The sequence below is a fragment of the Ammospiza caudacuta genome, chromosome 2 (assembly GCF_027887145.1).
Source record: "Ammospiza caudacuta isolate bAmmCau1 chromosome 2, bAmmCau1.pri, whole genome shotgun sequence".
NCBI lineage: Eukaryota > Metazoa > Chordata > Aves > Passeriformes > Passerellidae > Ammospiza > Ammospiza caudacuta.
The window spans coordinates 60470167-60496741 of record NC_080594.1 but is presented as its reverse complement, the minus strand read 5'-3'; the positions used below and the strand labels follow the sequence as shown (position 1 = coordinate 60496741).

The 26575-nt window shown below is 39.6% G+C and overlaps 1 protein-coding gene across 5 annotated transcripts in view; it reads right to left on the bottom strand.

Moving 5' to 3' along the window:
- The window catches only part of ENOX1 (ecto-NOX disulfide-thiol exchanger 1), a 365352-nt gene that overhangs the window by 106079 nt on the left and 232698 nt on the right, over positions 1-26575 (bottom strand). For all 5 annotated transcript variants that reach the window (XM_058825014.1, XM_058825015.1, XM_058825019.1 and 2 more), the window contains one exon: positions 1358-1531. In XM_058825014.1, the coding sequence (XP_058680997.1) occupies positions 1358-1531 (174 nt within the window). The remainder of the gene's footprint in view (positions 1-1357; positions 1532-26575) is intronic.

Below are 26575 nucleotides of genomic sequence, written 5' to 3'. Positions count from 1 at the left end.
TCTAGTGCAATGCATTCAAAGCCTGAACTGCACCATCTCTGGCTCATACCCATCACTTGCCACGCTCACCATGTGTGTGGGCTGTGAGCAAGCCCATGCTGCGTACACCCTGTGCACTTGGACTGGACACCTTTCCCTGGTATTAGCATAATTTCATTTCTGTCTCAGTGTACAGGAGCACAGCAAACAGAAAAACAAAGTGGGAAACACAGCAAAGTGACAGCATGATAAAAACACTCTGCCGGTTATCTGTTTTGTCTTGTTGCCAGATAATGGAGCAGACGGCAGCACAGGGGAAGGATAACCTCATTGTTTACAAGTGCTCGTGAGGTGGAGTAGCTAAAAATGCTACCTTCATGTACACAGAGAGAGAATTTATACACACTTATATCGGAAAAACTATTAAATTTTTGAAAGCAGTATAAAAAATAAAAGCTATCATAACACTTCACCTTGTTTATACACAGTGAAAGTAATTCTCTAAGAATGAATATCACTAATATTACTTATTTTTTGGCCCTTTAACACAGTAAAGGAGGTTGCAACTTAAAGTGTATATATATATATATACATACATACATACTCACATACATAATCAGTTTGATTAAACTGTGATCTGGAAGCTCTGCAAATCCAGAGCTCCTGAATATTTGCTCAATGTTTTCATTTCACAGTGATATTGAAAGTCACTGGTATCATGGGTCTGAAACTCATGGAGCCAACACTCAAAATCAGAGTTTGTGCCTGAGCTGGTATCTGAGTGGGAAGAGTTTTCCCTTTGCACAGTCACATTGGGAACAGGAAGGAACCTGGTCCCTGCTTTCTAAAAGAAAAAGGAACTCATCTGTCATGTTGAACCTTTTGAAAAATGGCAGGAGAGAAGCTGTAGCCCCCTTTCTCTCCATGGCCCTCAAAAAGGGACTGTAGAGAGGCAGTTTGGGGTGCGAGGTACTGCACCCCTATAGTCCCTGTCCAGGGGCACGAGCCTGGACTGGTCCCATCTAACTACAGGCATCTGAAGGGGAGCACAGAGATGAACAGCACCATATAAGCTTTATGTTTTGTAACATCCTGATCTACAGGAAAGACAGGTATATACTATGAGAAGTGTAGATCTTTAGGCTGCTACTTTTCTTTAAGTATTTTTCTTTTCTGAAAAACAAGCTTCACAGTTTTTTATATGATCTTACAGAGGTGAATAAGGATGCACTTATACCATACCATGTTTTATACACACAATAGACCTTGGAGGAAAGACCACACATGCCTGTAATTATAAAGCATAACTGTTATTAGATAAAAAAATATTCATGCAATGTATTTGGGAAAATAACATTCTTTCTTCAGATGCACTTACTTGGGTTTGGAGGAAAGAGTGTGCAGCTTTTGCAGTGAATTATTTCTTTGACTACAGGCACATCTGTTGGTGGTGGTGGTGGCACTAACCCCATGCCTGGTATCATTGGGTTAATTGGAGTGATTCCAGTCATCATGCTAAGGCTTGGATCAAAGCCTGGTACACAGATTGAATCTGTAAGCATAGAACATAAAATCCTGGCTTATAAATCTCGAAACTACCTGTTAAAATTTTCTTGTTTGGACAGTTTCCCTTTAAGTCCATTGTCCTTGTTTGTTTCACAAGCATAACTGTGAGAATTAGGACAAGGGGAAAAGGAAAAATGGAAAAATGGAAAAATGGAAAAGGCAGAGAAATAGGGGGAAGAGAAGGAGAAGGAGAGAGAAAGGGAAAGGAAGAGGGGGAGGGGGATGAGGAGGAGGGAGCTGCATTCTCAGCGAAAAAAAATAAACCACGCATAAAGAAGGGAATGTTACATAATCTAAAATATTAACATGACTGAGTAAAATGTAGCACATTAACGTGTAAAACTATGCACCATGAATATCTGTTATTATCTGGAATGCAATTTTCTTTTCATAATGCTGCTGTGGTGTTTACATTGCTTTCTGCCCAAAGCATAAAAAGAATATAATTTAACATTGATATGTCCTCTCCATCTAAATGTCAGACAGATTTATCACAACATAGCCTTCTCACATAAGTGACCTTGATTTACAAACAATACGGAGAAAGATCCATTTCTGGCTGCTTTATAGATGTCTAATTAGCCAAGACTTCTAACCATTTTACCCTGGAATATAAATTTACAGCTGCAGAGAGGGGAGTATTTTTGAACCTTGGAATTAATTCCTTCTTGTCCTGTTATTTAATCGGATTAGTAGATTCACCTCAACACATGTACTATTATCATATACCACTACAGCCTCATAAAGTAAGATGAATATTTGGCAAGCATTTCTCTTTCTCCTTCCTGATCTCCTTGCCAAGACTTCCATACGTATTACTTAAAGCTGAAAGATTTACCGGGGAGCACCAGTGCTTTAACACCAAGAATTGTAATAAGCAGATGTTTCAGAGGAATTGAGAGCCAACTTCTGAAATTCGCTTTCACTAAAAACAAGGCTTTGGGTTTCTTGAGGCAAAATGAATAAAATATTTTGAGAGACCGATCTCTTTGTTGGCATAACACTGCTACTATTTGGCATCATCAATTATTTAAAAGAAGAGAGTTACTTTGGTGTTCTACAGATTTTCTGCTGAGTTTTCTGGCTAGCAACTGGAAAGTATTTAATGATACATGTAAACATGGGGTTTGGTAGCTCAGGAGCTTGTTTATTTTGAAGAAGCAAAGAGGGAAGAGGGAAACAACTCCTTCTCAAGCATTTTATACATGCATATACACACATATATATGTAGGTGTATATATATGAGCTTTGAACTAATTTTAAGAAGGCAGCATGGTTAATGAAATGTGACCAGAGACACCAGTTTCTTCATTCTAAATCTGCATCTGTGAAGCTTTGTGGCCCTGGGTCAGGCCTCTGACCTTTCTGTATCTTTGGTTCTGCATCTATAAAACAGGCACAGCAATACTCACTTACTGGAGAGTATTAGCTCACATTTTTATAGCACTTTGCAGGTGTAAAACACTCTGTAGGGGCTGAAAATTAGCATTATTATTCCTGTGAAACATCCATAATCATATTCTCCAGGAAGGACAACTGAGGACTGAGAACTACTCTAAAGGAGCTCATATCTGTCTCAGCTGCACGCTCCCTGTTCTTCACGCACTGACTGCGAGCCTTCACCACCTTCAGGCAGTCCTGTACAACAAGCATAGCAAGTGCACAGTAAGCAAGGATTTGCTTTAGGCTTAGTGAAGACTAGTATTAATGAAAAGTCATGATATTACATTACTTTTTTTAATAAGTGGGTTTTTGAAAAAGGATTTGCTCTGGGTGTGATGCTTTTTTTTCCAGTATCGATATGTATGCATTGCTTTTCAGATTTAGCTTTGAAAGTTGGAGGCTGTCGTTTATTCTGCAAGATGCACTGGTGGCCATATATTAAATATTCATGGTGAATGCTGGGAAATGAAGTTAGAGGTGAAAGGGCAACACATAATTCAAAGAAGTCCTTAGACTATGCTAATAATCTTAATCTCGGTTTTACAAGTCAGGCTTCTGACAGTCACAGAAGACCACCCTGTGCAGCACACGCCGGCAGCGGGTGGACCTCCATCTTTGTTACTCCCTGTTAGAACACCCCACAGAGCTCAGTGGCATGCAAAGCAGGTCACCACGCTAGCACACAACACACTGTGCCATACCAGTCCTCCCCTGGCATCAGGAGATGCCAAATGAGGCATTTTGTCCATCCCTCTGGACAAGTGTAGGGTCTGCTACAGTCCCAGCCAGGTATGACATTTCATATTGAATGCAATATCCACAGTAGAGCTGCAGCATTCTGAAGCACAGGCAAAGGATGATGGACAGAAGGCCAAGCTCTCCCTGTCCCATAAGTACCTTTCAGGCCCCATGCCACAGCCAAGGAAAAAGGTCATCATCTGTCAAGTGCTACCACAAGGTGTATTTAGCTTTTGCTGGTCAGTCCTTAAGACAGCCACCAGATACATTTCAGCTTTTCTCCAGGGCTAGTGACATGAAATAACAGCAAACTCTGCCCAAACCACAGGCACACGTTCTCACCCACAGCAAAGATGGCAGGTTTCAATAAGGTACAGCTCTCTGAATTTTCCTCTGGCAGTGCTGCAGACACAGAGAAAAACAAATCTAAGGGAGATGGCCACAGGGAAACTCATGTCCACAAACACTGTGAATCTGGGCATGGGGAGGAGTTTTTAGGCTGCATGTTAATCAGAACAGGTTTGTGAATTAAACAGAAGAAAATTATTTGCCACTAATTCCTGGCACATCCAAGTAGATGTGACTTTGTAAGTAACTTTGCCTGTGTTAAATAAGTACATGGCTTTGTCATCAGTTTCTTTTACAACTAGAATCAATCTACAGGAGCATGAGCAAAGTGCTGGGGTCCAGTCCAACACTCATGGAATGTCCTTCTAGGAGTGCCGGGACTCTGTACCTTCAGAAGGTGATTTTGCTGAGGTATACTGAAGAGGACTCAGTCAATAATTCTTGAAATCTAATTCCACATCTTCCAGGCACTAATCCAAGCCCTGCTAAGGTCAATAGCAAGACTACTGAAGGCATGAACAGATATTAACCCTGACCAGGTTTAAATTCTCTGTCCTTTTGAATCAGTTGCTTCATTTTCCCAGTGTGTTAAACTGAGAATGAAATGCTTTCATCCATAGCATGAGCACTGAGAGGATGCACAGGCATCAACTCTCAAACATCCTGGAAAAGAAAATCATTCTCTGAAAACTAAAGCCTATTATTATGCATAGCAGTGATGGAAAATCCAGCTGGATTTCCAAAGAATGAAGCTCTTGTTAGGAAACCAGAAGAGACTGGTGGTGCTTGCACCTCCAGAGAAGCTGATGCATGCCACCTGGATATTGCTGACAAACCATGACAAGACACTATAGATGCAGTGTCCAGAGGAAATACTGGTCTGGACTCAGAGGTGCAGAGAAGAAAGAATGATAAAGTCACCGGAAAATAAAGTCAATAAATTTGCCACATCTGTGATAGGATCTAGAAGAATCCCAAGTTTAACTATATTAATGCTATTGAGTGGTGCAATAATAGAAGTTGAATATATAGCTCTTGTCTAGAAACAGGGGATGATCATCCATCAGCACCACCACTGCAGTCTGCTCCCCGCCCTGGCAAAATGCCTGTCTGGAGCAGGGCCAGGACACCAAACTTAGCACTGGAGGCAACTCCTGTTGCACTAACTGGTGAGATGGTTTATCTTCAGCATGAAAGAAAATTATAACAGTTATGCAAGGATTTAAAAAAATAGGAATCAGTCCTGCCCACGTATGATTTTTTTAACAGATTCCCTTAAAGATATTATTATTAAGATACTGTAGACTTTAATATGTTACACCAAACAAAAAGATATATCACATTTATAAGCAATGCACCTGAAGAGTTAAAAAAGCAATAAGTTATGTTTTCAGTAATCATGGCATTCTTTTTAAAGGGATCTATTTATATTTATGCAGTTAGATAAGGGTTTATAAATTATAAAACCAATCCAGAAGAAGAGACAAAATTTTCATTTAAAAATGTTAATAAGGAATTAATAAATAAAATCATTAAAATGGAAAGTAAACAGAGATCATAAAGAACTTTAAGAATGGAAAAGCACATGTTGATCAAGTTACAGTCCTTGTGGATACTGTGCAGAGGCTTGAACATTCACACATTTGCATAGGAAAATAAAAGTATTTAACATCAATATTTTGAAATTGAGAGGCCTAAATTAGTCAAAACAAGTTAATTCCTGTTTCATCTGATAAGAAATTGGCATGGTGGAGAACAATAAAAACCTCTGGAAAGCAAATATTTGGAATTGGCAGTCAGAGAGACAATAAGAAAAACCTTGAACATGTGGAGTAGTTTTTAAAGCTTCTTTTTCTTTCAAGGGGAATAAAAGAACGAAACATTTCACATGAAATGTCTGAGTCTGAAAAAAAACAGAAGAACAATAAAATTCCTATGATGAAAACTACATTCTAACACAGCAAGTAGTGTAAAACAATTGCTTTAATCAGGGTCCATTTTGGAAGGGGAGGAACAACTTTGTTTTCCATAAAAATAGCGACACAATCTTGTAGAGCCATCCTCCTTTCCTTCTTTGGCAGAGGTTGCTGTCTGAATCACCTTCTGTTTTTGCCACATTATTGCTGTGCTCAGGTAACGAGGATCTTTATTCCTGCCAGCTCTGCTTTTGGGCATTGCACCCCGTTGCCAACACTAAGTTACCACCACACTTCCACCAGCCCTTGCCACAAGGTTTTGATCTACTCAAAATCAATTTTTAAGGATATAATCCCCTCTAAGATTCATAGTATTAGCCCTTGGGTGTGTCTTTTTCTTTTTTCTTTTTTTTTTTTTTGCCTGCAACTGCCAATTGTTTCTGTGGAGTTTCGTGACAGCTGCCAAGTTGGATTTCTGTTGGATGCATAAGAACATCCACAAAACAGGGAGTTGTGAGCACAAACATGGAAGGTTTCCACCATGGACATCATCAGCCATGTGGCTCAGACCTCCTAGTCAAACACACAGAGAAATGGTGAGCAACGAAAACAATGATCTGAGCACAAAGCAACTAACAAAAATAATAAATGCTGAAATGGTTCCCATGGCCTGGGAGTGATTATTTTACACCTACAAAAATAGTCTGGTTTTTGCTAGGGAATGCCAGCATGAAGTGAAAGCACCAGGACAGTCCTGCCAGCAGCTGTCAGTAGATGTATTAAGATGATTATTAAAGTTTGTTTTCTGTGGAGGAAAAAAAAAGATTTGGAGACCAGATATTTGATTGTGCACTTCAGAAACATCATTGCTGAGTATTTTGAGACTGAATATTGAGTTGATTTCTAAAAGTTGAAATTAAAATTTTCCTGAAAAAGAGCACATCTAACAGAGAATCTGCCTCCCTAATTACAAATACATATATACATACATACATACATACATACATGCATATATGTGTACGTAAACATATATACTGTTACTAGAAAATAAATGGTTCCTATTTTTTTATTTGAAATAAAGAAAGTGCCTTTTTAGAGTAAGGAAGAGTTACTCTAAAAACTTGTATTTTTATCTAAAATTCTCCCCCAAAACTCAGCAGTCTGCCAGTGCCTTTATTATCATCACAATCTAATATGTTCCCTAGGAGCAATTAAGAATGAATATTCAGCTGCCAGCCAGAGATCAAGGCTGGATCACTGTTTTCCCTGGTCGTTCAATTCCTAACATCTTCTGGGTTTCACAAAGCTTTTGGTAGACGTGACTCGTTTGGTCAATATTTAGGTCTTCTCTCATCAGCATCTTTGAATACATTTCCTTGACCAGCTTAGACATCATTAAATGTCTAGACTTGTCTATCTCTAAAACAGATGCTGGATAGTCTGTTAAACTTCTAAATACATAGCAATAAACAAAAGTGGGGTAAAAAACATCTAACAGCTCCTCCATTTGACCAGCTCAGCCATTATCATCCTGTCTCACAGCAAGGGCACCTGACTGTGGCCAGTAGTAGAAGCCTGGGGCACCAGAATAAGAAATAAGCAGGTAAAGAGCAAAATATTCTTAGCTTACGTACACTGAGTGCTTACATATCTTCAGTGAAGAGACCATAACTGAATAATGCTTTCTAGCATGCATTTATTCCACATAACTTGATTTATACCTTTTTACTAAATCCTGCTATGTACCTACTTATATTTTGAATCCATTGGAACATGTTTTTATCTGTGGCTTTCACAGTGTGCTAGTGAGTAGAAACTGAGCTGGGAACTTTGCTTCCTTTTCTTTGCTAAAGCAAGGTATTTGGCAGATCCTAGAAGGCAGGTGCACCTTCTAGCTCTTCCATCCTGAGAAATCATGAATCCCTTGTTCACCTTATCCACAAGATTCCAGATTTCATTTCTGCTTTCATAGTTTGCCATGTGTTTGGCAAAGTGACCTTTGTCTCTGTGGAACTGCTACAAAGGAATATGGATATGGAACCTCTGATTTTGGCCCTTTTTAAAATCATGAGCAGGTAAGTGCAAGGGCAGAGATGTCTTTGTAGGTGCTTCTCTAGTGCTGAGTTGTTGAAGAACTGAGTGCTGAAGACGTGGGCAGATGCCCCTACAGAGATACTGCAGGAACACAGCCAAGGAAGGAGCACAGGACTCCTGCAGGAACAGGAGTAAGGGGTGCAGGATCCATGTTGTGTGTGTGTGTGTGTGTGTGTGTGTGTGTGTGTGTGCATGTGTGCACATGTGAAGGTGTGTGTTTGGAGGAGTGGAAAGGAGTGAATTGGGAAAGGCCAGGAAATCAGCTTCTTGACCTCTGGCTTTCTCCAATGGCCAGGAGATCCCTGTTAACACCACTCAGCAAGAGCTGAGAAATTCTGTGAAACAGAGCCTGGTCTGTAGCAAATGCAAGTCTCTAAGGGAGTTTTGACAAAACAGAGGGCGAGGGGGAATCCAGATGAATGTTTCTCATTAATAATCAATGAAGTTATAATTTATGTGAACTCTACAGTGTCTGCCAGACCCACTTCATAAACAAAGCCCTTGTAGCATCATCAAAACACTTGCCACTTGAAAATTACATCTATGAGACATATATCACTGACAAAGCTTTAGGGCTGTATTATTGTACTTGCTTTTTTGAAGAAAGCAGAGTGTCTGCACAGAAGAATAGTTTACAGCAGACAATCCCAAAACTTTAGATGCTGTTCTTCAGAGCTAGCTATGCTGTAGCTGAAAACACTAAAAGCAAATCTGTACTCCTCTTGATCCCTGCCCACAAAAATCACTTGACAAACACTATATTTAGAGCAATATACATGACAAAGACTAAATTAAAGAAAACCACCTTCTCTTTTTACAAGTAAATCATGGGGTGAATCCTGGTTCATCCTTTATTGCTGCAGCGCTTGGCACAACAGGACCTCAATCTTGTTTAGAGCTTCTAATGCAATGCAAATAATAGGAGAGAATAACAAATAATAATAACACAACAAAGCATTACCACGATGGATGCCACTCTCCCCCAAAGATGCAATTTCAACCCTGTTGTGTTAAGAAATATACAATGTTATTGTTATTTCTAATACTGTTTCTGCTTGTGGATAGCCACCGGTGCCATTTTTACCACAGAGAGGTTTCAGGCACTACCTGTCCATGGTGAATCTATTTAATTTCATCTTAGAACATGTCTGCTAAAAAATACCTGACAGACAAGCCCTAGAGTGATCTGGAAAATTCAGGGCTTAATGTTGAAGGAATCTGATGATGGCTTGTCAGTTTTTAATGCCTGACAGCTGCATGTGTAAGAAGCTAAGCCAGAAAAAAAGTGACTAATCTTAGTCTCCATCCACAATCAGCTTCTCTTCCATGTGGAAAACCCTATTGCTATTGCAGCAGAAACATGTGGGCATGAAAATTGAAATGGTAGAAAAAAGAAAAATAGCAAAGGAGGGAAAATGTGAAGAGAAAAATCAAAATAAAGGCAGGGAAAGAGATGGAGAGGGAAGGAGGAAAAGACAACAATATTGTCTAGACTGTCTGCATCCATACCTTATCCACAGGCTCTTTTGACCAGTGCTAGGATTTTGAAGGATTCATGAGTTTATAGCCCCTTACAACATCCAGAGTACTGACCTTCCCAAAGTCTCTGCTGTTTCAGAACCTCTCCACAGAATAGGAATAATTGGCTTCTTCCACTTTTTGACCAATAAATCACTTCCTTGCATGGGGTCAGTCACAAGTCCATTGTGAAGAAAATAACAAAAATGCAAATTGTGCACAGTGCCACCTGGTCCCCAGTTAATGGCTCCTGAGCTGCAAAATATGGGGCTGGCCAATATGCAAGATGCAATGTAATACATTGCCTATATGCTGTAAAATGTGCACAGCTGCTATTTCCTGACTTTCAAAAGTCTTTGTGGGCTCACTATTTGCTGCTCAGGACAATCCTCCCCTGTTCTGAGATTTTTCCCTCTATTTCTTCAATTTTGTGCTCATTGCAATGGGCTATTTAGTAAGGTTAGCCTTAGCCAAACTAAGTAGCCTCTCCAAGCTCCAGTGGAAGCTGTTCAGTCTGTTTGCCAAATGAACCTCTTCCTAAAATAAAATGTTGCCATGTTCCTTGAAAACAAGATCACCTTTCACTTCAAAGTCCTAGAAGATGAGAAAAGAAATAAATAAAACATGATTACACAGCCTAAGAACTGTTAATGGATTTTTTTCTTGCTTGATGTCTAGGAAAGTGCTGTATTTCAGAAATTTGAGAGGCATTTGTACAGGCACAAAAAGAAAAAAAAAAAAAAGTTTATTGGAAGATACAAGCTCCTAAGATGTTAATGAATACTGAAAAGAAATTGGAGAAATAGGAAAAATTTCATTTCCCAGGATACGCTAATACTGAAATATGATCCTTATAATAAATGAAACATAAAAAGCTTTCAGTGTGTAAAAGATGGTAAAATACCATCTTCTGGTTATTAATCTGACCTCAGAGAAAATGGGTGAAAAAAAATGAAATTCAGACATTCCATTGGACATTTTCCAAATGAAAACAAAAGGGACTGATTTTTCTCATGAATCATGAAAGAAGTTCTGGCTATTAAGCTGGAGTTACTGAGTGGATTCTCGAATCTGTGGAATGCATACAAACACTCTCCTTGCCTTTCCAGGGTCACAGGAGTAACAACAGCCTTGCCAAAACTGGAAAGAAGCTGTACAACCCAGAAAGGTGTATCAGCTGCACAGTCAAGCTCTCGCAGAAGCACAACAAAAAACTGTGCTCTGACCGACTGAAGGGTCCTTCCAGCCCTCTAGCCCAGACACCTGCCTCCAACAGCAAATCCCTGATTTGTTATGTACAAGAACAGAACAATTCTGAAGAAACACTTCCATATAATTTTCTTCAAACCTCCAACTCTCACTCCACTGTTCAGGGGCTTCCTAAAGCAGAGGAAGTTTTGTGCCTCCTCCAGGTTTATTTTTTGGATGAAAATACCAATGAGCTTTATTGCATGGGATGTATTTATTTTGGCACCATTACAAGAGATGACAGAAAGTTGTCCTGTAAAATCAGCTGGAATATCTTGAGTGACGATATTTCAAACTTTTAACCAAGTTATTCTACATGCTTGCTTCTCTTTTAAAAGTCTGAGTAAACAGTCAAAAGAGAGATTTAAGCTATAATTTTAAATTATTATTCCTGGTATTATTTTCCTAGTCTCTTTTATGTTAAATCATTTAAATAACAGTGTCAAAACTCTTAAATCTACAGTATCTTTAACCCCCTGAATACCAGGAGAAGGTTAAGTATACTAGATATAGTAAAGATTTTCTGTCTGTATATGATTGTAGTAAGGGATCTTGATATTTTGTATTATCCTCCACTAGAACTCTTTGACCTCCACACAGTTTATGGCAGTAACTTGTAGGACAATATTTGAATGCTCTGTGCATGAGCAGAATACATGTTGGATTTAAATTTGATTAACTAACTGTTGAGTACGTAATAGAGTGGTATTTGGTGAATTAATAAACTGTTTATTGGTTAAGAATTAACCAAGAGTCCTATCTTGAGAATACTATGCTACATAAAACATGATCTGAAAAGAATACAGAGTTGAGAGCAGCAAGTAATGCTCCTGAGTGTCTGTAGAAATAGCTATCTTAATTAAACTCCAATGCACTATGACAAATATTTTGGCTGGATTTTTGCTATAAAAGCCATCTAGCACTTCAGCAACCTGAAAACACTCCTATGTTCTTAGGTCTCACTGCAAACACAGAGTGTTGGTGACTACAGCTCTTCAGGAACATGAGGAACCATTTATCTTTACATAAGCAGGTGCCTTACTTTACATTCTTTTACCTCCCATAAGCAGGTACCATAGCTAAGGGCTGGCTCAGGTCATGGGCAGCATGAATCCAGACCAGAAGGATATGGGAATTCACAGGGGCCACAGCCAGGTGTGGCCTCAGCACTGGGGAGCCATGTGGGGAGGAAGAGAGTGATCTGTCGTGACAAGGGAGCTTGCACATAGACAGAGATGGCAGAGGATGCAAAATCAGACCCAAGACCAAGCACTTTGTGTTGAGGATGGGATGAAATTTGTACGAACCAAGAGAATGGAAAGTACTGTCGAAATTACTTCTACATTCAAAACAGGAAGAAGGGCAAAAAAGACCATGGAATTTATTCACAATTCTCAGTCAACCTCCTTCCTCCAGCTTTGGATAATTCACAACACCCTCATCTTTAAATGATTTGCAATACCCTCACTTTTTAGCTAGAGACCTGCCAGAAAGGAAGGTAAGAAAGTCTGCTAGACAAAAACAGAGTATGTTGCTTATCAAACAGGAGAGGGTGTTTTTTTTATCTTTTTCATTGTTAAACCTGTGATTTTACCCATGTTCTCAAACATAAATAAATAAGTGAAAAATATTAAATAAATAAATACTATAAACTTCCAGAGGTTATCATTGCTTGTAAGCTCATGAATGCAGTATTGGGCTTGAGCTGAAAATATTTAGAATTATGGTTTTTGAAACATCTCTTAGTTAGTGAAGGCTTCCTTTGGCCACCTCCCCACTTCTCAAATTTCAGAGTGTTTGAAAATTTTCTCATGCATTCATTGCAATTCAGGACTATATTTCAAATTCCCCTTCCATCTGTGAATACAATGATTCAGTGTTTGCTTGTAGATCTTGATGATCTAAGCACAAGGGCCCTCTCAGCTCTCTGAAGGGCCTGTTTTAGGCAGCCAGACTCAATGGCCAAATGGCCAGCAATGGTGGTAACTGGAGTACTCTCCATGGCTGGAAGAGAAATCCCAAATGGGACGCCCCTAACTTCCTAATAAAGCAATTCCTCTTCATGCTATTTGAGCACAGTAATTATCCCATTGACCAGTTTAAAAGAGGCTTGACATTAAACCAATGTCAGGAGAATGTGAATCATGCTAAGGTAGATAAGGGTAGTCCATATGTCTGAAAGCTGTTACCTCAGCCTTTTAGCAGACTTAGACAGAAATTTCTGTGTGTTTTGACATCTGGGTCACAACCATAAAGTTTTTCAGCACAAGTACAATAATTAGAACATTATGAATACATTTTTCAGTTCATCTCCATTCCTTCTGTATATCCCTCAGAGCAGAAAACCCTTCTTTCCACCATCTGGGCATTTCTCTAGTACAAGGAAGGTCAGCAGCAGCTAGAGATGCCAGAATGGCCAGCTGCTCTGCAGCCTCCTTCCCTGGGGCCTCAGTACCGGAGCCATTATCAATGGAACGGTGAGGACTAATAAACCTTGATTTTGGCAAATAGCCAGGGGGCAGCCAGCTGGAATGGGTGAAATCACCCTGAGGTTCTTTGAAGATACTCTGGGGCCTGTGCAGGGCAGTGCACAGAACTGGGTTAATGCTTCTGGCCCCCAGTGACTCCTTCCCTCTCTCCTGTCTCTCACAGCAAGGGGAAATAGATGCCTCAACTAATAATAAACTGCAGCTGAGCATGTGGAGAACACCAGGCCAAATATAAAACAGCTGGGGCTCTCTGGCCAGCCATTAGCTTAGCTCAATCACAGCATTGCCTGGAGTCTTGTGGAAAACAGGTAAAAATAAGATGAGTAAATAAGAAACTTCCAAGTCAAGCATAAAAAAAAAAAACCAACCAAAAAATCATCTCAAAACATTTGTATAAAGCTCTTATGTCTTGTCAAGGCATTTATTATGACATAGCTTTTATTTCCTAACAGACACAAACCTCTCAGCATGCTCTTCACCAAAAAAGGGACTAAAAATATGAGAAATTATTACAGGAGGAAGAAGGAATCTCCCCAAGAGAACCTGAAGCTCTGTACCTACAAAATAGCTTAACATACAGGCACTGCTCTTGTCTGGTTTTGTGGGTAAAAAAAAAAAGGGTGATATTTCACTTTAGGGAGTAGCAGTCTTGGCAACATTTTTACAATGTCATATTTCATTACTTAGTTTAACAGGAAAAAATCTTGTCTGAAAAGAAATCAGGAACTTTTAAAAATGAATAGCATACTAGAGGAAGCAGACTGAGACAGTGTGCACAGAATTAGCTGAACTTTTACTCAATTAAGGAAAAATCCAGGTTTTGTATCTTCTGTGCAAATCACATTTTCATTTAGATTATGTTAGTGGTTGTGTGCAAAACTTGCGATTTAAAATTCTTGCTGCTAGAAAATTTCATCTGTAATTTCTGGCAGCCTGCACTGAAGGTTCAGCTGCTAATATTACAGAGCAGTGAACTAAGTGTGTAGCAATTTCACACTCACACACAATCAACCCCACCATTCAGAAATGAAATTGCCCTTCTTGGTATTTACAATTTACCATCAGAACACTCTACATGTGACAGTCTTTAAAAATACTGTCAAGCAAGGTTTGCAAACACCAAGAACAGAAGATATGTTCATTATTTCAAGAAGTATCTTTTTTTTTTTTACAAATTTAAATAAAGCAAAATTATGTCAGACAGACTTTCCTTCAAATTATAATTATTCTGTATCCCATTTTTTAGTGAAAAAGCATTTCTTTGTAACAATTGTGAACTAGAATATGTTACCTACATTAAGATGCTTCTTTTGCCTCACCCTATACATTTCCACAGCCAGGGTTCTGTCAATAGCTTTATTAAAATTGTCTTTTTTCAGAGGTTTGTAAGTCAACTGTAAAAGTAAGTTTCAAGATGAAAATTGGCAGTGTTGGTTGTCAGTTCAAGGATATATGATAGTATTGCTCTTAATATATCCCTAGCATATTTTTTCAAATATGAAAAAGAAACCCCAACCTAAACCTCCTTCACTGGCTTTGTTAAGCCTTGCTTTACAAGGTGTACAACTACAATCTCTGGTAGTGAATTAATATAAAAATAACATAAAGACACTTGCAGCATGCAAATGTGTTGGGGATAAAGGTGTAGTTGTATTTGAAATGTATTGTGAACAAAAAATGCAGCATAACTGAGCAATGCTCAATAAAGAGTGGGTAATTATTTAAGACTGAAAAAAAATCTCTGCCAAAGTCTTTCCCAAGAGGCTATCAAGGAAACTGTGCAGGCATAAAGTGAGAGACAAGGTCTTAATGCAGGTCAGAAGCTGGCCAAAGAGAAGGAAATTCAAGAAGAGGAACTAACAAACACTTTCCACCTGAGTGGTGTGATTTCCAGTAATGTTAATAATTATATTGAAAAGAGAGGGATTAATGTTACAGCAAAACACCCAACAGACCTAGAGCTAAAATTGCCTGAAAAAATATATATTTATATATAAAAGGGATTTTAGAGGAACCAAAGACAAGGAAGAAAGGAGAGCACAAGGATGCCAGTGGTACCAAATCCCAAATGAGTCTCTTTGCAGAGGACAGGCTCCTGCAGTAAAAACCTGGCAGCGTGGCACTGGGCATTGAAGGGGTCAGGGAAGCCAATTAAGGATGGGCTTACCCCTGCAGAAGGGGTAAGAAAAAAAAAGTATGGGAAAATTACTGCAAGCCTCTTAAAAAACCCAGACTCTCATTGGACATGCCATGCTCTGTAGTACTCACTGCATCCTCTCCAAGGAACATAAAAGCACAGCAAAAACAGGACAATGAGCATCATCAGGAACATTATAAAGTAGCTTAGAGGAACCACGGCTGAAAAAGCCTTGGATTGCTCACTGGGGAGAAGAGGCAGTTGTGCAGGAGCATTACAAAGCTCATGAATTTTATAGAGGGGGAAGGTGGACAGGTACTGTGGACTCTGTTACATGATACAAAACTGAGAAGCATTTAGTGACATAAAAGAAGAGATTGTAAATGAAGAACAGGTAGGTGGAAACTCTTCCTAATTGCAAAAAGAATTATTCCCATGAAACTCCATGTTACATAAAACTTAACTGAATGAAGATCTTATGAGAGAAGGAAGGAAGGAAGGAAGGAAGGAAGGAAGGAAGGAAGGAAGGAAGGAAGGAAGGAAGGAAGGAAGGAAGGAAGGAAGGAAGGAAGGAAGGAAGGAAGGAAGGAAGGAAGGAAGGAAGGAAGTGGCGGAAGGAAGGAAGGAAGGAAGGAAGGAAGGAAGGAAGGAAGGAAGGAAGGAAGGAAGGAAGGAAGGAAGGAAGGAAGGAAGGAAGGAAGGAAGGAAGGAAGGAAGGAAGGAAGGAAGGAAGGAAGGAAGGAAGGAAGGAAGGAAGGAAGGAAGGAAGGAAGGAAGGAAGGAAGGAAGGAAGGAAGGAAGGAAGTGGCGGAAGGAAGGAAGGAAGGAAGTGGCGGAAGGAAGGAAGGAAGTGGCGGAAGGAAGGAAGGAAGTGGCGGAAGGAAGTGGCGGAAGGAAGTGGCGGAAGGAAGTGGCGGAAGGAAGGAAGGAAGGAAGGAAGGAAGGAAGAAAGAAAGAAAGAAAGAAAGAAAGAAAGAAAGAAAGAAAGAAAGAAAGAAAGAAAGAAAGAAAGAAAGAAAGAAAGAAAGAAAGAAAGAAAGAAAGAAAGAAAGAAAGAAAGAAAGAAAGAAAGAAAGAAAGAAAGAAAGAAAGACCACAGAGAAATACATCACACACCTTAGACAACAAAAGTGTCCAAAGTGATGGAACAGGAGGCAGGGTCATCTATTATTAAAATTGTCTGACACTTCCTATTACAACACCCTGTTGTCAGTTGCTTTTAGCTTTGCCAATCATTAACAGTTTGGACTGAAATTTTTACACATCGAATATCTGCCTGAGGCTGAAATACTCTGGAAAATTTTAGTCCGAACAATTCAATTGCTGCACAAATGGAGCCAGAGAAAAGTCCTTGGTTTTTTTTATTTCATTATTTAAAAAAACCTGACGTGCCTCAGCAGCTGTAGTCCCTCCAGACTTCTGAGGGAGGATGTAATATTTCAGAATTGAAAAGCCTTTGCATTGGAGCAGTAACATTTGCCATTCTCTTTAAACTCTACCTGAAATTCAGGCAAATTATGCCTTTGAATAAAATTATATTTGCTCATACTCTGAAAACTAGGTCTATTTTTGACTTTAATAGCTGAAATCACAAAGGATTACATCTTCCACAAATGTCCTCGATTATGTTTGTGCCTCTGCCTAACAAGCAAGGAAAGAGTTAAAGCAGAAAGGTCTCAGCTATTGTTAACACTTGAAATGATTTGTTTCAGCTTTTTATAACTTGAAACCTAAAGTTGCCTTCTACTTTCTTTGCCTTCGGTCTGTGAGGTTTCCAGCTTAGCTGGTGAGGACAAATCTAACCTTGTGACACTTGCTAAGATCATAGTGGTTAAATCAGAAGATTGTCTGAGCAGCCTAAAAGCCTGTCAGGTCTGGAGCAGCTAATTGGGTCTTGCCTCATACGTTCTGCCTGTGATTTTTCCAGCAACAGAACACAGAAAACAACAATGCCAGCAAGCAGAATTTCCCCCAAGTCTTGCTATTCTTGTCTCTCTATTCATTTATGGGAAAAAAACATCTTTCATGCCAATTCTAGGAGAAGTTTGCAAAGTTCAGAAAGTTTGGCTTTGCACACTTGCTGACCCTTTCATTTGAAACATCTCCACTCTGCAGGAGCTTTGAAGAGAAACCAACTTTTCAGACTACAGCAGATACATCACGACCAGGATGCATCCTAATCCACTCTGAACCAGCTCTCAGCTCCCCACCTAACTCCAGTTTTACCAGGAAGGCAGAAAACCCTTCTTTCCACCATCTGGGCATTGAAACCAGCTTTTTAAGCAGTAAGGGAGGGCCAGCAGATAGCAGCATTTTGCATCTGCTCCAGGGAGAAAGAGAGAAAGTGTCAGAGCTGACGATATCACCCATCCCTCCATCGCCCTCCTCTCCACCAGAAGAAGCTCAGCTCTCCCTGCTGTTCTAAAATGGGCCCAGCAAAGGGCACATAGGGAGATAGTGGTGAGCAAGGAGAGAAGGGACAGTGACTGGCCACACCATCAGCTTGGTTGGCATGGGTTGGATGGCTTAAAATCTGTAGTCAGCCCATGTGGTTTGGCTGGTTGAGGCAGTAGATTTTCTCGGGTATTTTCACACCAGCTGAACTGATTAGTTCTGTGGGCTGTGTTCTTGGCTGTACTACAGCTGTATTCAGGGGAGCCTAGAGAAGAGGATTTTAGCACCTGGGACTGCCAGTGGCTGCTTTGTCCTTTGCCTTGTGCTGAAGTGGCCACAGGACAGTTTTGTGGGGCTGTGGTACTTCACAAAGGCTGCTCCTGGGCCACGGCCCCGTGCTCTGCTCTGCGTAATGCCAGCTCTTAACCACCTTTGCCACGCCAGTGAATTTTTGGCCTTTGATATTTTAGGCAGCTTTATAGCTTATTTGTACTGCTGAAATGGGACAGAAGGACAAGGTTAAGAAAGGTCCTTTCTAAGCCTAGCATAAGGACTTTTAACTCAGCCAGTAAATTTGCTGTTCAGAGAGGTTTCCAACTGGCTCCTTTGGTCTCTGGATTCCAGCACTGAGAGGATTTATGTTTCACACCATGTACTGTAGTTCCAGATATTTAAATCAAGAACATACTTGTCTGAGCTTCACAGGAAAGTATACTACTTCAGATAGAATTATGGCCAACATCTTTATGTTTTGTTGTCACTTAAACATTAAACAGCTCCATGCTGCCTTGTATAATTCTCAAAACAGTCAGGTTTCTCAGATTAAATGCCAGTCTCACATTATGAAACAAGTTGTGTTCCTGAGAACTAAATCACAAAATAACTATGGTACTAGGCCAGGAATTCATGTGTAATAATTTTGCCTCCACTTTTTCCAACATATCCAGATTACAGGTCTTATGTTATCATGAACAGTCATGGTCACGGTACCCCTCCAAACATGAGCTGACGTCATTCCAAATCCATTGTCTCATCATATTTGATGGATGAGACATAGCCCATCCATCAAAAAAACACCCAATGTGGCAGAAGTAATGGAAAATCCTTCTCACTTTATCTGCCACTTTATAAATCTGACTCCACTTGACTGATTCTTTTTCCCTAGGGCTTGTTAAATTTCAGCAGAATTCTCTGTCATGTTGTGAACTGCATGTGAAAAAGCAAAGTGACCAAACTGATACTCAGCAAAGCTAAAATGCATAGTAACACTGATTCTGAAGGTCAGCAAACCACAACTTATTAGAATGATTTTCTAAGAAAAAAATAAAAAAAGGGAGGGGGAAAAAAAAGCCTCTTCAAGATAAAAAGAAACTCATAGATCTCAAAAAAACCCAAAAAAGGTGGGGGGATGAAAAAGAGCTGGCTAATGCAAGTAAAGATAAAAAGGTAAACCACCCATCAACTTCTTATTTGATATTCTCCTTTGATGGCAATCTACTGTAAAGCGGTATACTCTAAAATAAATATTTTGGACTGCACTTTGTATCCAGCTCCACCAGTATGACTACACTGCTACTACCAGGACTGTGCCAGGGTCCCAGGTGGCAAGCATGAAAACAGAAACTCATTATGGAATAAGAAATGTAAGAACTCTTCGGTGAGAGCACATTCCCTGCAGAGTGCTATGAAAGTAAAAAGAACATTTAAATAATACTGGCCCTTGATCCCCTCAAAAGCTGAAAGCACATTTATTCAGCTTGAATTCCAAAATCCCAGCCACGGTTTATAAAATGTGCTTGATCCTTGTGTAAGACCCTTTGGCATTTTCTTTCAGAGAAAAGATCTCCAGATGTCATTTTTACAGTTCATCTTAAGTAAATGTATGTGTTTAGCTAAACAGGCTTGAATGCAAGAGGCACTTAAGAGAACAATGATGAAATGCTTGGCTTGATTTATGGACCAACTGTCAAATTCTCATTTAGAACATCTGGCTGGTAAGGTGATTTGAAAACTTTTTCTGTCAGTGAATATCAGCACAGTAGGCTCTTCCACCTTACAGACAGCTCTAAATTGTAAATGTAATTAGTGGAGAAGTGGCATCAGAGTGTATGTCTAAAGTCACATTCAGCTTATCCATGCTCACAAAACATTCATTCTATAACACTGCCAACATGCAATGTGCAATCATTTGCAACTTTTTAATTAACAAAATATACAAAATATCAGCTTTAAAACCAGAAAGGTGCTACCTACATGCTGTGCAGGCAAGTGCAGGTGAGTCTCTCATGACAGCCTTTCAAGGTAAGCTCATGGGCCTCCAAGACAACTTCTCAGGAGCCACTGTGGCCTGGATTTGGTAGCCCAGCTTTCTCCACACGCCTGTATCCATTCCCTCTGGCTTTGTCATACAGGTCCAGCAGGAATCCTTGGGAGAGAGAGGAACCTCTCCCACCCTCTGCCCACCTCCGTCTGTTTCTCAGCCCAGTTTCTGCAGTTTTCCATGAACACAACAGCTTGCAAGGGCATAAATGCCACAGCAACATTCCTAATTCAAAGGCTGATATAATCTAAACTCAGCAAAGCAAGGCTGATCCCAGGAAAATTGATTTTTTCTCTCTGTCTTCCCCTGTTCTGCAACAACATGACAACTCAGAGATGACACAATCCAGGAACCCTTTCTGTAATTCAATTCTAGTTCTGAAGCAAAAATCTACTTTCATCTTGGGTCTAATCTAATATCAGGGAATGATGAGATTTTTTGTGAGGGATTTCTTTGTTCCCTGAGAAAAAAGCAGCAGCTTTATTGTAGAAATCACTTTCAGATGAAATGAAGATAACACCAATCTGGCCTCTCTCTATAGATTCAGAAAGATTCATATCACCCACACCAAAACATCTAACCACAGCATCTCAGACAGGAGCCTTTAATCTCCTCATATGAAAAGCTGGAAGATTTTGCACAGTGATTTGTCCCACCTGCAGCAATTTCTGCATCCCCTGAAGGAGATTTTTATCTCTTTTCAAAAGCTATGGCAGAAATCTACTGCCATCATGGGCTTTTCACTTGTCATTCCTTTTGTGCACGCAGTAATAGGAGGCGGAACCATGTACTATGAAGAAGCCATCTTATTAAACACCATCAACAAAAAGGAATTAAATCTCAAATTCTGACTTGGTGGAAAAATTACTGGGAACTAGAGAAGCAACTTAGAACAGTCTCATTTTGGTTAAGTCCCATTAGAAAAGACATTGTTATATTCTTGAGTGGTTCTGCATACAGGCAACAGCCAAGACATTTACTGACAAGGATGAGATTTTCAGACATGTTTAAAACATTGAAGAGCTTCACCACATGAAAATTTCACAAAAGCCATTGACTAGAAAACTGTTGCAAAAGGGACAAGATGAAAAATGTGTCAGACTGAAATGGAACAGCAGTCCATTTTGAATGAGGCAAAAGGGATTTAGAAGACACAGAGCATGGGAAGAGAAGCTGGGCTTTTTTTTAGACCCTGTGTTTATAAATGATAAGAAAAATAAGAATGGAAGTAGCATATTTGTTTCAATTTCCAAAAGTATTTGACAAGTTTCCATAGGAGAGATTAATGGCTAAGAGGCATAGGGCAGGAATAAAGAAATAAAGAAGTCTTCTGTGTATAAAATCTAGCTCAAATTGTTGCTTTGCCCTTAGAAGATGACTGTGCCTTTTACACAAGGGATCTTCTCCTTACAGCCATAAATTGACCATTATCCTGTGGGTGTGGATTTGGAGGGCTACTTCAAAGATAATGTCACACATTTGTAATAACATTACTGTAGTGGTAATGGTCTGAAAGCAAAAGCAGGACAAGGCTTATGGGTCAGTATAGTCAGGAAAAAAAAAAGATAAGTCCATGTACAGGTCTGAGAAGCAGTGAACTTTCAAGACAAGTACAAATAGGGAGCGCTAAGAGAAGTACAAATAGGTAGGCAAAAAACCTGGTCGGCACCTGTAAAAGAAGGAGAATATTAAAAGCAAAGTGACTCTGTGATTATTCTGTATAGGAATAGATAGCTAAGCCTATGGCAGATAAAAAGATTAATAAAGGGGGGAAAATGATAGTGTACTGCAAAAAACTACTCCTTCCTTTGATTTTCACCTTTTTACTGTCTACTATAATTAAAGTTTCAGTCTCCTGGTTGCCTCAGACAAAGAGAGGGCTGGTGCATGTTTTTCTAGCTACATGAGTTGGTCCAAGAAGCAATATGAGCTTTACACACAAATCTTGGTTTGTACAAAAGGCAGGCAGAGGTAGTGCCTGCTCCTAGGAATGCACACCACTTGCTTCCTTGCTCTGTGAGCAAACCTGTGTCAGAGGATTCTGCTGAGACCCTGCCTCTCCTCCTCATCTTTGCACTCACAAAGGTTGGTTTGTTATTAGCACAGTCTCTGAGGTCAAAGCAGCACATGTTTTGAGTGGACCTAGGCTTTAAATGAAGGGGTTAATCATATGTGATGAAAAGAACTTTTTTTTTTTTGCTTTTTTCACAGGTTTTCTAATCTAAAAGACAGATGAAGCCTCGTCTTTTATGGTCAGATTCATTTTCCCTTATTTTACTAACACAAGAGAGAAAAAAATTACAACCTCTTATTCCTGCTGGCTCTGCAAACCTCTACAAATGGAATAGGGAAACTGGCTTCTATTCTGGTCTATATTATTGACAGAGAGGATCTCTCCACCTCACCCTGGGATCACTCTCTTCTCTATGTTCATCTCTGAAACTCCAGGGGGGACAATCAAGGCTCCAACAACAATATTTGCCTGACAACATCTTACTACTGTCTTTTACTGATGCCAGAGCAAAAAACAGGTTTGTTACCCTTTAAATGCCAAAATGAGTTTGCAGAGCACAAAGAACTTACAGACCTGTAAATTCTGTTTTTATGCAGCCATCCAGTATTGTGTACTTTATTGATATTTTTCAATCTATAACAGAACTGCAAAAGAAAACTATGACAGATTGTCATCTTTTGATCATAAAAACATGATGAAGAATAAAAAAATCTGCCAGAGGACATCTTTAGTTCATGCTTACTATATACATATGTGGATGAGGCATTAAACAGAGTATCTCAAGGCTATAGATGAAACAAATCTTGGAAGAACAACAAATAATAGGTCATGTAATCCAGTCTAGCGAGATGCAGCTCTCACGCAACACGGCCCACAGAGGCCAGATGCTATTCTGCATTGGAAAATGTGAGATAATTGAATGAAAATAAGGCAAACAACCAGGAAATACCTAAACCATCAAACTGTCTTTGAATTCTAACAAGAAAACACTGAAAAAATGCCACTAGATTCATAACCTGATGCCAGTTAGCATTCAGAAGGGAGAATGACAGTACCCAGGAAGAGTGGCTAGAACATGCAGATGTGTCATAATGTTTCTGTTACATGATGCTTAGAACAAGGGAATCCCTCTATTACACTTGAGGAAGCTGAGACCTTCATGGCCATTAGTAAGCATCTGTAGCATTCCAGAGATTGCATTCAAATCTATGACACTGCTTTGTTAATGGAAAACAAAAACTGGGGAAATGAGAAAGCAGGGAAGTAGGAACACAACTGTTTGCTAAAAGAGCTGTGGTAAAAAAGCCGTCCATGGAGAACTCAGGGCCTCAAATCCCTGTATGAATAGTTGGAAAGATCCTTAGCTCTCATGTCCCCGATGAGTTCAGTTGCAGAAGTAGAACAATGGAAGAGAGGCAGTCCCTCAGGGACACCAAATGGTGTGTATGAGTCATTAGCTATCATCTGTTTCCTTAGCATCGAACCTTTACATTTTGAAGGCATGCACGTGTGTAGGGACACACACCACCCCATCAGGTGGTGCTGAAGTTATAGGGAAATATGTGCTGGGATCCTTGATGTAGATGTATGTTTGCTTTGAAGGCCCTCTACTAGTAACTTCTATTAATATATAATAGCCCCCTTACCTTCAACCTTTGTAATGATGGTTACATGCAAGTTCTGCTCCTGCAGAATCAGATGGTTTGGGGTTCTTTTATCTTAGCTCCAGTTTAAATTCCACTCAAACACCACCAACACACCCCCGCACCAAAAAAACCCCAGCCCAAACCAAACCAAAAAACAAACAACAAAAAAAAACCTAAAAAAAAACCCAAAAAACCTCAAAACAAAAAAAAGCCCCCCCTGCAAAAAAAAAAAAAAAAAAAAAAAAAAAAAACCAGAAACGTGGTCAGTTTTCTCTTTTTGAAGGGAAACCACAGGACACATGTTCCAAACCATATTTAGATTTAAAGTTCAGAATTAATACCCTGAATTACAGCCAGAAATGATCTTAGTCTTGAGGCTGAAAGTCTTTAGTCTTGGGAGTCAACAAATCAGTCATGACAAGCCTGAGCCAGCTATGGTTTGTTATAAAATCAAGCTTGATTATCTACTTGAGGTAATTAGACAGAGCAGAACAAAAGGACACAAAGTTAAAAGGCAACATATGTAGGAAAAATTGGAAGAGAAATGTAGCTTTACAGAGGGTGGTGAATAGCGAGAAAAAACGCATACTTGATTTTCTTTTTGTATATCAAATTTTAGCTAATAACATAAAGGGACCTACAATATTTATAATAAGCAGTTCACTAAATTCAGCTACTCAGCTTCTCAGCTGTAGATCCCTCCCAATCCCTGCTACATGCATACAGCCCTGAAATCAAGGTGCAGCTTGATTTTTTTTGTCCTCTTGTTTTGGTGAATTTATTGCTATTTTAATGAATATTTAATTAATTTATAGTACTGCCTATTATAGCAGATAAAGTTTAAGATAATCTGTGATCTCGCAAAAATGCTTCAATTAAGCATGCTTAATTAAAGGGCCAAAATTGTTACCAAAAGGGGACAGAAAAAAGGTTTCAGTGACTATTATTTGAAAGGCCCAAGTATAGATGAAGATCTGAAACAGGAGATTTCCAACAGAAGGGATAAATACATTTGACAGCTGCAGCCCAAAATAAGGTAAAACTTTAACACTGCAGTCACTTATAATATTCCACACTTATTGCTAGGGAAATGAACCACTTGAAATACAATTGTGTCAGAAAGAAGAAAAAGTGTTGGACAAGCATACAAGTCGCCCCCTCCCTTCAGTGCAGCCCAGACAACTCTTTTCTGCAACACAGCTTGTGTTTCTAGATCTTTACAAAAAAGGTGACATTAAGCACATCTGCACCTTTTCCCCACAGTGCTGTCTTCTCTAAACGCTGCAAAGCTCTCTCCCTTCCCTTTTCCAAATCCTTCTCTAAATATCACAGCAGTATTGTCAAAGAGGAAGAGAAGGTAGGAATTGTCTGCCTGTTTCTAATGTGCACAAAATTTTCCTGTCCTTCAGTGTCTGACTCAGAATATCAGATAGAGCTAAAACTGCTTTTTCACTTAGCACCATATTACTGCTGTGCCAAGATACCTATAAAAATCTACATAACAGACAGGAAACTCCATAATCACTGCAGCTTTTCATGCCAATCAGTATTATCCCATTGTTTCCATGCAATCCCTTACCTACCTGGTTTATCTAAGTGAAAGAAAATAGACCATGTGCAATTTGGGCCAGGACTGACTCCTAAGGATTCAGGCATTGTTTAACTTACTAGAGCTCTGTATCTCTAAGCCTTTCCTGAATGGAAATAACAAATAATTACTAAATACTGTAGGCATTGTGGTCAGGAGGAGGAGATTACCTATAAAGGAAAAGCTGCTAGAGCCAAGAAAATAATTTTTTAGGAAAAGAGTAATTGGAATAAGAAATGTGCAAAACCAGGAAAGACAGATAAAGCCGTTCTTGTTCGTGAATAGAGCTATTAAATTTCCGAAGCTACACTAACAGAATAACTTTTATATTTGGGCAGAACACAATCTAAATCTATACTACAGCATGTTAGAGCATATTGTATGTATTAAGCTTAATTATCTTTCACCTCCAAGTCCACTAACAGAACTACTCCAGTGGCCAGCTGCTTCCCATTACAGAGACATTACTCAGAGCTGCTGTCACGAACATCATCTGTCACCACCAGAGCACAGGAAGGTGTGGCAAATCCATTGTTTATCTGACCGAAGACAACATTAATGAAGTATTCTGTTACAAACTCCCTCACATGCCCAGCAATTAGGCTAACTGAAACCCAACTTTCTTTTTCAGTGCAGACCATCAAAAGACATTTTTCCACACTGATCGGTTCTGCTCATATTTCACAGAGAGACTCCTGCCTTGAACCGAATGTGCATCTTCATGCTCTTTGTCAGACCCAGTTCTCATGCTATAAGCATAGGGCATTTGAAGCACAGGTGGCAGAAAGGAAACTATGCTTATATACTTCTCCTCAAGCTAAAACATCGAAATTAACTTCTCATGCTTCCTCTCTGGGGGCCAAGCTCTAAGCATCAATCTAACTCATGCAGGCATAGAGAGAGCCTGACTAGGGAAGAACAAAGGATTTTATAGCCCTGATTTGGGGTGGCTGTCTTGGGATCCATTCATATTCAAGCCTACCCCTCCCAAGAAGTTTTGCTCTGGGACTGCCCCAGGCGGTGCCATCTGCACCCTCCTGAGAGCACACTGAGCTAACAGTCCTCTTGGGACTGCTGTGTCCATCCCCGGTGCAACATCTGCAGAACCTGCAAACAGCTTTGGCTGAGGGCTTCAAG